At 41.7% G+C, this 12,456-nt stretch overlaps 1 protein-coding gene across 4 annotated transcripts in view; it reads left to right on the top strand.

Moving 5' to 3' along the window:
* CACNA2D3 (calcium voltage-gated channel auxiliary subunit alpha2delta 3) overlaps nt 1–12,456 on the top strand; it is a 1,429,924-nt gene that overhangs the window by 865,895 nt on the left and 551,573 nt on the right. For all 4 annotated transcript variants that reach the window (XM_082265096.1, XM_082265095.1, XM_082265094.1 and 1 more), the window contains one exon: nt 10,949–11,082. In XM_082265096.1, the coding sequence (XP_082121222.1) occupies nt 10,949–11,082 (134 nt within the window). The remainder of the gene's footprint in view (nt 1–10,948; nt 11,083–12,456) is intronic.

Below are 12,456 nucleotides of genomic sequence, written 5' to 3'. Positions count from 1 at the left end.
CAGTACATAAAACATAGTAATATGTAAAGAAACATTCTTATATAACTCCCTTTGCATTATAGTCACAGTGACAAAACCAACTCCCTGATCCATGGCGGCATACAGATCAGGAAGTAGGGTATGTGACTGTGACTTTACCGATTGGTGCCTCGGAAATAATATCATGGATATATATGTCCTTATGCCTGGGACCTTTCTCTGATTTTACTTACTCACACCAGTCCATGTTATACCACATATATCTGGTCTTCCAAGAATATGGAGGTGAAACCAGGATCATTTAATTTTTATTATCTTTGGAGTCCCTGTTTTTTGCATTCTGACATAACAGCGGTTGGCTTATATTATATAGAACCGTTGGTTTTCCGGCCTACTTCCTTCCTGCTGGACCCCTTTTATACCTCCCTGCAGCCTGGGATGATGTGACTACTTCTCTGCACTTATTTGTTGTTTTGAGATGTTTCATATCAGATATATGTCATGTATGAGCATACTGTTTGGAAGAAGTGGCAAAAACCACAAAACGTCACTGAGACTGTACATTTGAGAGTAATTCCTCTATCCTCTATCCTGTTTAATCATTGCAACAATTAACCGGTTGCCGACCGCCCGCCGCAGGCAGCCGCTACTGCAGCTAGGGGGCGAGCGCGCGCTGCTGGTGGCGCGCTTTGTCAGCGAGGACTCCGATGCACGGGGCAGGCTGGTCTGATTGCTGCCTGACACCTGCAATTGTTTCCCGCTGAGAGAGAAGAACGGTCAGCTGTTGTAAACACAGCTGACCGTTCTTCTCCCTGGAATAATCACAGAGCTCCTGTGATCCTTCTATATAGGAACACAGGTCTCTGTGGTCATTTCACAAGCCACGCCCCCCCCACAGTTAGAAATACGCCCCTAGGTACACATCTAACCTCTTTATCACCCACAGTGTTAGCCCCTTCCCTGTCAGTGTCATTATTACAGTAACATATTTTTAGCACTGATTACTGTAGTAATGTCACTGGTCCCCCCAAAAGTGTCAAAAATGTCAGTTAGGGGTCCGATCTGTCTGCCGCAATGGAGCAGTCCCGCAAAAAATCACAGATCGCCACCATTACTGGTAAAAAAAAATAAATAAATAAAAATTCAGCAGAAGAAAAAGTGCCCGAAAATGTTAAAAAATTTTGATTTTTTAATTTTCTGTGGGGGAAATGTTATATAGCAGAATGTGAAAAATATAGTTGTTTTTTTTTTTTTCAGAATTGTCGCTCTTTTTTTGTTTATAGCGCAAAAAATAAGAATCGCACAGGTGATCAAATACCACCAAAAGAGAGCTCTATTTGTGGGAAAAAAAGGACATCAATTTTATTTGGGTACAGCGTTGCACCACTGCGCAATTGTCTGTTAAAGTAATGCAGTGCTGAATCGCAAAACATCGCCTGGTCATTAAGGGGGAAAATCCTTCTGGTCCAGAAGTGGTTAAGCACAGGAGTGTGAAACGCGTGTGCTGTCTTTCATAGAGCTGCATGTGCATGTCTCATTCTTGCTTTTAATGTTTTTTTAAACAAATATGGACTTTTAACGCTGGATGTGCGCCATCTCTTTTGTCCACATGCTATTTTTGGTCGCGGACCAGGCAGGCACCTGGCACCTTGCGGCAGTCTGGGATTCCACTGGGTGACCTTCAAGAGCAGTGCACCCTTTCTGCTTCCCCTGCCTTGACAAAACACCTAAAAATTATCAAAAATTGTATGCAAACCAGCAGGTGGATGAAGGCTGCCTTTTAGTTACACAAAGCTACAGGTTTTCATTATGCACCATTACAAATTTCTAGACAATGCCATCCTAACAACCAATTACACCCTCAGGTAATAGGGAGGATGTCTGTTGCCTCCACAGCATCCCTGTTTGACCCTTCTGTGCCCCTCTCCCTCAGCACTGGGGTGACATTAGCTGACTGATTAAGGGAAATGGCTGACTGATGAAGGGAAAGGAGAAGAGAAACATTGGAATTCTAGTCAGTACCAGTGTGCACAAGTGTATTTGCTTTGGAAGGATAAATCACATCCAACGTTGGGTGTCCTACGTGTGGATGTTGCTGCATTCTGTAAAACTATTAGAATAGTTTTTTACATTTTAGAATGGGGTGCCTTGAGACTGTCCATGATTTTAAAGGGTGCCTTGAGATTGTCTATCATTTCAAAGGGTGCTTCGACTGAAAAAAAGTTTGAGAAACACTGCATTAGAGTGTCTTGAGGTTTCATCTAAATACAGGCCGGTCGCACTTGAACACCCTTCTTTCCACTTTTTGTGTTGCTTGGTTAGGTCTGCTTTAGCTATAGTAATGACTCCCACCACTGCTTTGTCAGCCCCGCATTTTCTATGTTTATTAGTGTTAGGGTACTATACATCAGGCACGGACTGGGACAAAAAATAGGCCCGGGCATTTAAGACTTAGCAGCCCATTTTATTTTTAAACCAAATTACAGATAATGACAACCACTGGATTCTCAATGTCTTCTAGTTATATTTAGCCTGGTTCAGTCACTGTAATTTATCAATCATTTGGAATTACGTAGGTAAATCCTTTACTGTGCGCAGGCATCTCTATTGAGCACCACAAGAGGTAACACACTGCGGCAGGACGATTACTTGAGCAGAGTAAGTTCCTGCCCGTGTCACAGCCCCTCCCTGGAGGCCCGTACCAGACCTGATATTGAAGTCGAAAACAGAATCTGGCTATGCACATCTTGTAGATTCTGTTTTCTGTCTTCCTTTACCAGGTTTTTACAGGCAGCAACCCCTGAGCACCGGCATCATGTTACTACTCTGTGATTGGTTGCTAGAAGTTTCTGCACAACATTGCCATGCACTGATTGGTTGCAAGAGGTTACTGCACGTTAATACTGCTCACTGATTGGTTGATATAGGTTTTATGAGGCTAGTAGACATCAATGCTGTTACCCTGATCAAGAATTCCACCATAGACTGCTTGAGTCTGAGGGCCACACATCATATACCAAAGGGCTGCATGTGGCCCTTGGGCCGCAGGCTGGGCACCAGAGCTGTAGGAGATGGATTTACACAGCTGAACCTCAGCATGTAAACCCTGAAATATGCAATGCATTAAAGAGCACATGTGTGATTGTACCACTGAAAGATTGTGGCATATCTCACCATCCACTATTGGCTGGAAAGCACAGGTGTAGATCACCCTACACCCATTCATCATTTACAAATATAACCAGTATCATTACACACAAGCATCATATGAATACCTGCAGATCACTGCACAAAGGATGCATAATAGTCAGGAATCAGTCCAAAGTTTCTAACCGACCTGATTTTCTAGTACACCAGGTTTTCACCATACAAATCATTAATTGGCTGTACCATTCAACAACCCCTATGATTGGTCCTATAGTGCTTTCAACTATGATCACATTGTGGGCAATTTAATAAACCAGGAGCAGCTGTGCATAGTGAACAATCAGCTTCCAGCTTCAGCTTGCTCAGTTAAACTTTAAAATTAAAGCTGGAAGCTGATTGGTTGCCAGTCTCAAGCCTTGTACACACTAGCAGTTTTTCTGGGGGTTAAATGAAAAAAGAAACTGACAGCTTGGGTCAGAGCCGCTGTACCAACGATCTGACGTTGGTAAAGGGATATCCCCCACTTAGCCGCCCCCCCGCTAGCCTACTCCAATCAGTGCTCCCTCCCAAAGGCTGAGAGCAATGATTGGGAGTTGGTCTGCTGCTGGTTTTCCAGCATGCTTGTCTGACAGAAGCCAGCCAAACGCCTGGCTTCTGTCGAACAGACCAACATACATATGGGCCGAATGTCAGACGTTTTTGATTGAACTGGCCCATGTCTCTTAACATTCAGCCCATGTGTATGGGGCTTTAGTAGGGGGATACTATGTCCTAGATTAAATCAGATTGGAGCAATTATTTCCTGATGAAGGAGATCTTTCATCAGTCTGCATAGGATGGATATGCACACTCACCTACTGGTCCTGTGCCCGCTGACAGGTCAGCAGTAATGTGCCCTGATCCTCCATTCATTCCTACACTCAGCATCCAATCCACAGCTACAAGTCCCATGATGCCCCAGCAGCCTGTGTCCAGCTGGGCATGCTGGGATGTGTAGATTTAGAGCATACACAGGGAGATGGGAAGTGACAGGCAGGATTCACAAGACCTTTTTTTTCTGTTAGGGTCCCTTGTTTCTTGCAACCCCGACTCATATTGGCAGTGTACTTGCTATGTGCAGGATTGCACATTGGAGTACACACTGGAGAAGAGATCAGGGAGCCTCAGCAGGCATCATTCGGAGGGGTTCTTCACATGGCAGGAGATGGCACAGTGGAGAGGTGGAGGAGCCAGGAGATGGGAGGGCATGGGGCTGCCTACTGACCCTGGCGGGCAGTGCAATAGGCTGGAGCCTGGGCAGCTGCCTTATGTTAAAGATGGCCCCGCTTGTCAGGACATGCAGCCTGGTGGCCCCGGCAAGGATAAATGCCTGGTGTGCCCTATGGCCAGTCCAGGCCTGCTATACATAGCTTCTTGAAAACATCACAGCACCCTGCCTCAGTACTCCTTGCTAGAGCCCTTATCCCTAATGAAAGCAGTGGGATGGCTCTTGATGGGTGAATGTCAGTCTTGAGAAGTGGGCCTTCTTAGGCAGATTAAATGTGCATGGGGTCTAGGTAAAGCCCTTGTGAGGTGCTGGGCCTCTATTATTGAAAGAACTGAAATTTCCTAAATAAAAGGGGTAGGCTGGGGCTAGGAAGGCAGATAATAAAAGACCTAGATGATGTTCTATCTGATTTGCTGCAGCTTCTAATGCACTCTATGAGAAGGCCATAGTGTGCAGTATGTCATGTCAGAGTAACCAATTTCACTACAAAAGAGGAGCCTGCACAGCTATGACTGAGGGTAAGGTTGGAGTGTAGCTTTAAATTAGAACTATCTGCAATTTTTTTTTTTTTTCAATTCGGATAGAGCAAGGGAGGTTTATAACCCCAGTCAGATGTTTTTCTACCATCTATGTCCAATTGCAGAGATTTCTTTTCTCTTCCTGTCCCATACCCAAACAGAAAGTGAGAGGAAATCCCTGTAAATTAAGGGAGATCCCCAGGTCACCAGAACTAGTGCCCCCTTTGGAAGATTTCCCATCTATTACTTTTCTGGGGACAACCCAAACTTTGGGGTTTTACTTTCACTTTCAATGATAATGGTAAACAGAATGGAAAGGGTGAGTCTCCTTAATGGGGGCACAGATAGCAATAGAGATTGACAGGGGCTCTTATCTCTACCCACTCTGTCCAAAACTAAGAAAACAAGTTGTGCCTTTAGTTATACGTTAAAAGGACTTCTGAACATCAAGTCAACTGTTAGTACCAATATAACACAAATACATTTTCCCCATGCCAATTTCACACCTTGTAATATTCTTGATTTAAAATGTATATGCCTTCTTTTTCCAAAGATGGTAATATAATTTCTAGCTCTTTTTTTCATCACATTTTCTTTTCAACTTCCTGGCCCTTTAAGCTTTACCGTGTCATTACTGTGCATGTATTGTGCAAATTCTTTCTGCAGAGTTGAATATCATTTCAATTATTTGCAGTGTAAAGACCAATAGATTTATTCTCTGATCTAGATAATTTGAGTAATGTGCTGAAAAATTGGTTCCCGTGTTCAGGTCTCGAGCTTCATAAAATATGTGAAAATAAAACAGGTTCCACTCAGAAAATGGATACAGAGACTATGATCTATGTTCCCAGTGTCTTCAGGGAAAAATACTATTTGCTAAAGCTAATTTGTCTCAGTTCCCTGCCTATGCTGTGCGTAGATTTTGGCCTAGAAACAAGTTTCTGGAATTATATTTACACAAAAGGGTTATAAAATGTACCTGTCGTGGAGGAAGCCCATTTTTTGGCTAGCTTTAAACGCATGTTCATGGAATATTGGGAACATTTATACAATTCAGGTACACATATACCCTAACAATAAGCTTCTCCTATTTGCTGCCTTTAAAGCGGTAGTAAAGTCACTTCTTTAATTTTCACCTATAGGCAAGCCTATAATAAGGCTTACCAATGGGTATAGTAAATATCTACTAAACTTGCACCATTTAGAAGATGTTTACTCTGGCAGCAGCCAGTGACGTCACCGGTGCATGCACACTGGGCTCTGATTGGACTGTGCCATCCTGTCCCGTGGCTGTAAATTCTGCGCGCTTGCACGGGAGTGACATCATTGCAGCTCAGCCATTCATTTGGTCGAAGCCCGTGAACCCAGAAGGAAGACCGTGTGAAGATAGAAGTGCCTACAGCGGTGACAGCATCCGGCTGGAGAGCTTTGTTTTCAGGTAAGTCTATCATAATGCGCTAGTATGAAATGCATACTAGCACATTATGACTTAAAGTGTTAGTAAACCTAGGACCCTGCATTGACTATATCAGGTTTCCCATAGAACATGGAAATGCAATTATTTCAGTAAATATAAACTGCTAAATACCTTTTCTCATTAGCAGTATATAACAGCCTTGTGATTTCTATCAGTGTCTGGCCAAGCACTGGTTAAAGCTTGTAGGAGGAGTTTTCATTCGCCTCTGACTGTCTGCAGGATCCCTGACCCTCTGTCTGGACAGTGCTGATTGGCCTTGTGCTGATCACATGCACCCTCCCTAGAAAAGTAATGCCAGAGTTACTGTATATGGGTTGGCAGGATCCAATTGGATGCTTCCCCAGTTACCCAGGAAACCATAGAGTAACTGTTTTCCTCCTGATCTCTCCTTCAAATGAAGTGCCGCTGCAGAGGAGGGCCACCTGCAGTGGAGAAAGTTGATTGCACCTGCCTACAAATTAGTATTTTTTCCAGGTCTTTCTGTGGACTACAGAACATCTTTTTATATTCTAGTGTGGGTGGGGCCCCAGAAGAGAAGGTAGATTGGAACTGGCTACCCCGACTTGCAACATGTAGGTCTGTAGCCTGGAGTGTAGTAGGCCTTCTGGGCCTGGAGGAACACCTTGTATGAGGTACAGTATGTAGTTATAGAATCTTATGCGCTACCACTTATTATAGGAAATAGGAAGCAGCTGCTCACAACTTAACCACTTGCCGTCGCTGCACTGCCTTTTTATGTCGGCAGGGTGTCTCTTCCAGGCAAAATCACGTTAATAGGCGTCATCTGCCTGGGAGGCCACTAGGCGTGCTCCCACCCCCGGAAGCCAGTGCGGGTGTCAGGGGGCTCTGATGGCCGCCTGACACCCGCGATCTCCCCCCCTGACAGAAAAGGATGAACGGCTGATGTAAACACAGCCATTTGTCATTCTCCCTGACATGATTACAGAGACCATGCGATCCTTCTATATAGGATCACATGTCTCTATGGTCATCTCAAAAGCCCAATCCCCCCACAGTTAGAATCACTCCCCTAGGCTCACATTTAACCCCTTGATCACCCACAGGGTTAACCCCTTCCCTGCCAATGGCATTATTACAGTAACAGTGCATATTTTTAACACCGATTACTGTAGTAATGTCACTGGTACCCCCAAAAGTGTCAAAAATGTCAGTTAGGGATCCAATCTGTCCACCGCAAAAAATCGCAGATCGCTGCCATTACTAGTAAAATAAAAAAAAAAACCAATTGAAATAAAATCTTTTCCCATAGTTAGTAAACGCAATAATTTTTGTGCAAACCAATCAAAATATGCTTATTGCGATTTTTTTACCAAAAATATGTAACGGAAAACAAATTGGCCTAAAATGTCAAAAAATTTTGATTTTAAATTTGGGAATGTTATATAGCAGAATGTGAAAAATATTGTTTTTTTTTTTCAAAATTGTCGCTCTTTTTTTTGTTTATAGCGCAAAAAATAAAAATCGCACAGGGGATCAAATACCAACAAAAGAAGCTCTATTTGTGGGAAAAAAAGGACGTTAATTTTGTTTGGGTACAGTGTCGCACGACCGCGCAATTGTCCGTTAAAGTAACGCAGTGCCGAATCGCAAAATAGGGCCTGGTCATTAAGCAGCAAAATCTTCTGGTCTTAAAGTGGTTAACAATGTGTCTCCACATCAAAATACAATTGATTACAAATATGAAGTGACACTATGCTTCAAAAATGTAAAGAATAATGAAACTATATAAAGAATTGCAAATAGTAATATTACATGTGTCTGATCTTTCAAGGTAGATTTTGAATAATGTGAATAATAATAATATTTGATCTACTGATTTTGTACTCAAAGTGCCAGTGCTGCAATGAACTTCTCATCAAGATGTGCAAAAAAAAAAAAAAAAACTTAAAAATAAAGTTCTTTAGTCTTATCACAATTCAGCAGTAAAATAGTACCCCTACTGGGTATTGTAACCAAAAACATCATTGCTGCAAATATTGCAAAATTGTGCAAAGGTGTACAAATAAGCAAAAATAGGTTAAACATTCCGGACCACCCGCTGCAGTTTTACGTCGCTACTTTGACGTCAAATACCAGGGTTATGGCAGCAGATAGCTGTCATAACCCCATTTTCTTTTTGCAGGGTCCTCTTTGACATAAAAGTGGTCTTCGCAGGATCACTTTTATAGGCGGCGGGAGAGGTGCCGCCCCCAACACTTTCCGATCGTTTTCCTTGCTTACCAAAGCCGTCGGTAACGGGGAAAATGATCCAGTCCTTTCCCCTCCTAGGCAGGAAGTTGAGTGAGGGCAAGCTGGCCCTCACTGGACTCTATGGTCTTGGAGGACCAGAGCAACATCATACGTTGCTTCCTCCCAACGGCCCTAAAGTGCCCAATCTTTTTCATGATGAAAAAAAAAATTATTTTTTTTTTTTGCTTTTTAGAGTAAATGTGAGATCTGAGGTCTTTTTGACCCCAGATCCCACATTAAAGAGGACCTGTCCAACCTATATCTATTACAAGGGATGTTTACATTCCTTGTAAAAGAAATAAAAGTGATTAAAAAAAAAATTAAGGGACAGTGTAAAAATAAAAAATAAAAGATAAAATAAATTATAAAAAAAAATGTAAAGCACCCAGTCCCTCCAAGCTCGCACACAGAAGCGAATGCATACGTAAGTTGCGCCCACATATGTAAACTGTGTTCAAACTACACATGTGAGGTATCGCCGTGATCTTTGGAGCGAGAGCAATAATTCTAGAGCTATACCTCCTCTGTAACTCTGAACTGGTAACCTGTAGAAATTTTTAAAGCATCACCTATAGAGACTTTTAAGTACCAATGTTTGTCACCATTCCACGAGCGCGTGCAATTTTGAGCTAACTTTACTGTTTTCTTATTTTTTAATTTAAAAAAGTGATCTCCATGTGTCATCAAATTCCTTAGTGATGTGATCACTCTCCCTTGCACCTCAATCCACACTGTGTGTGCTAGCAGCTTACCTCATTCCTTAGACCAGAAGGTCTAAGAGCATTTAGGGTGTAGGCAATTCCTCTCTATGGGTGGATGTATCATATTTTTTCTTCTAATCAGCAATGCGATGGTATAAGGGTCTGTCCTCACTCTCTCCCACTATCCACTCTCCTCTCCTCTCCCCTCCTCTCCCCTTCTCTCCCCTCCCCTCCCCTCCTCTCCTCTCCTCTCCTCCAGTGGGTGATATGTATTCTGACTCCAATTTTTGTAATAATGACTTATGCTGACCTTGCTAAGACCTATTCCTTGCCTGTATAAGCAGATGCAATCACCGCGGACAATCGTTATCAGATAGCTGAACTCACCAGACACAGTTTCTTTCCATCCACGTAGGTTTTATTGCAAGCAATAGGTATAGCAGACAACAAAATGTGGCAGATGATTGAAGATGGAATCTGCAAGGTCAAAACATGGTAATGTGTTCCCAGATGCAAGGAAATTGTATGAAGGCCTAGACAGATGTGGCCACCTCTATTCCCACAAGCATAAAGAAGCAGGAACAGGAAATACATCATAAATGGGAGGGGACAGGAGGGAACACCGAAGGTGAAGAAAAGTGCATCAACCTAAATAATCACAAGATGGCAGTATAATGACCAAATATGAAGACATTAACATAACTATGCGTTATATTATATCTTACATATTGGTGTAACAGCACAATATGGGTATACAAAAAAACAAATCCTCATTGTGTAGTGTTCCAATTAAAATGTACTATATATAAAAATGTAGTAACTCACATTTAAAATAGATTACGACAGCATCAGAAACCACATACTTCCGTGATCTGCCGAAAAACCAGAAGTGATGTACCCAACTCCTTCCCTACTAGTTGGGTCACAGCCCACATAACTTCATTGATCCCACCCCTGGTGAAGTCATGTGGGTTGTGATGCAACTTGTCGGGAAGGAGTTGGGTACATCACTTCCGGTTTCATATAGCATATATATTTGCCTTTAATTTTCCACTTTATTGGTGGTTATATTTATTGATGCTGGTATTACTTGTATCTTTTTATTGTTTGCTTTCATTGTGATTTTTATGGTCAGAGGTTTGCGCACTCTTTATTCCTGTATCCGAAAAACATGGTGTGCAGCATTACCCTCTAGCACTGAGTGAATAACTATTTGGTGGTTTATTTGTAATACTTTGCACGTGGAAAGTTAAAGTGCCCTCTGCCGACCCCCATGAAAAAACACTGAATGAAACCACAAGGAAGACACCCAAGGCACCATATTACCCATGCTTAGCACTGCACTACAGCACAGTGCAGAAACATCTTATGGCAGTTAAAAACCTTGACAGTAGGCCTGTAACATCAACCTTACCTAGGTACTGAGGGTGGAAGCTAGAGTGTAGGTTTTTAAAGTAGATCTTCCGGCTTTGGTGAAGTTCAAATAGTTCATTTGGACCAAGCTGGTCCAAATAAACTATTTAGCTGTATTATTTTGTGTCTTTTATTGCTGCCTGTATACCTGTATATGGAATTAAAGGTTCATTTACATTTTTTGTTTTCAATGCAGGCTTTTTTACCCAAATATCCACATTAGCTGACGTACAAGAGAATGTTATGGCGTACCTCCACGTTTTAAGCAGACCCAAAGTTATTGATCAAGAACATGATGTTGTATGGACAGAAGCCTATATTGATAGCACGGTTAGTAGGCGCAATACTTTTTTACTACAGGATGTTAAAAACTTACTTAGAAAATCGTATGATTTGTTATTTAAAAACAATGTTATGTAACCTGCAATACTTTTTTCTTCTCTGTTTTATTTGAAGAACTTAATTACATTGGTAAAATTCATAAGATATATTAAGTGGAAACCAATGTAACGATGTGCTATATGCTGGCAAAATGTTGACACGTGTTTCTCAGCTTCAGCTAAGTTTTGTAACAGCTATTATTTACCAAGTTCCTCCTAGATTGTATTGTTTTATTACAAATGCCCCTTAAATTGTTGTATCTATTGTTAGGACTCCCTGAATGCATTTGAATGATTTCTAGAAAATCACTGCAGGACTGAAATATTTACCTAAAAAGTAACTACATCTTAGTATTTTTTTTTTTTTGCTAAACTAATATTCTAGGATAAGCTAGCAAAACAATTAACTTAGTAAATCAGATGTGTTTCTAGTTTGTTCCATTATGTTTGTAAGACGTTTTTAAGATTAAATTGAACCCAACATTGTATGATTACAGCTGGATTCTGATCCTTTAGCATCCAACAAAATTGTAATATTTCTAGTAAGGTGGAATAGATATTTAAAAGGTCTTTAAAGGCTAAGTTAAACTTTATGAAAAAATAAAAAATGCATATGCAGTATTTTTGCAGAAAAACATGTGCATTTATTATTTTTTTCACGCATTGTCAGTGGATTACAGGTGCAATGTCAGGCTCCTGCAGACACCTCATACAGCTGTATGCACATACCCCTATAGGGGTTTTCAGTTGCAGAGCTTTATGACTTGTCAATGGACTACAAGTGTGCTGATCACATTGAGAACTACAAGTTCATCAGCCACAGTGGCAGACGGGACTTGTAGTTTATTTATTCCCAGATCTCTGTGGGAAGAATCCCCATGCATGTCATTTTGTCTAGGCTTGTCTGTGCCTTCAGCCTCTTAGCTGTATAGCTGCAGTATGAGATCATCCAAGGTACTGATGCCTCTGACCGCTAGTCTCAAATGATTTACATTAGGATTTGGTAATGTCACTCCTGTGCTGCTCATTGTTTTCTTGAGGACTAGAAAGCTATTCTTGAGATCCACTGCACCTGTGGTACCAGGATCTCCCCATTCTGTAATGATGTGCTTTTTCTAACTCTCTTGCGCTCCTTGAATATTATGCCACATCCTATTAAATCTCCCGTCATCAGGGATGAGCTCTGATGGGAGGAAACAAAGCCCTTCTTCTCTACCAAGATGGCTACCTACTCAGAGACAAAGTGTGGAACAAGGCATCGTAAGTCAGTAATGGGAAGGTATCTACTACAGGTAGTTGACAGGCAATACTCGTACCTAGATCT

This window comes from Pelophylax lessonae, assembly GCF_965119305.1.
Source record: "Pelophylax lessonae genome assembly, chromosome: 8".
NCBI classification, from domain to species: domain Eukaryota; kingdom Metazoa; phylum Chordata; class Amphibia; order Anura; family Ranidae; genus Pelophylax; species Pelophylax lessonae.
This window is presented reverse-complemented; position numbering and strand designations above follow the sequence as displayed.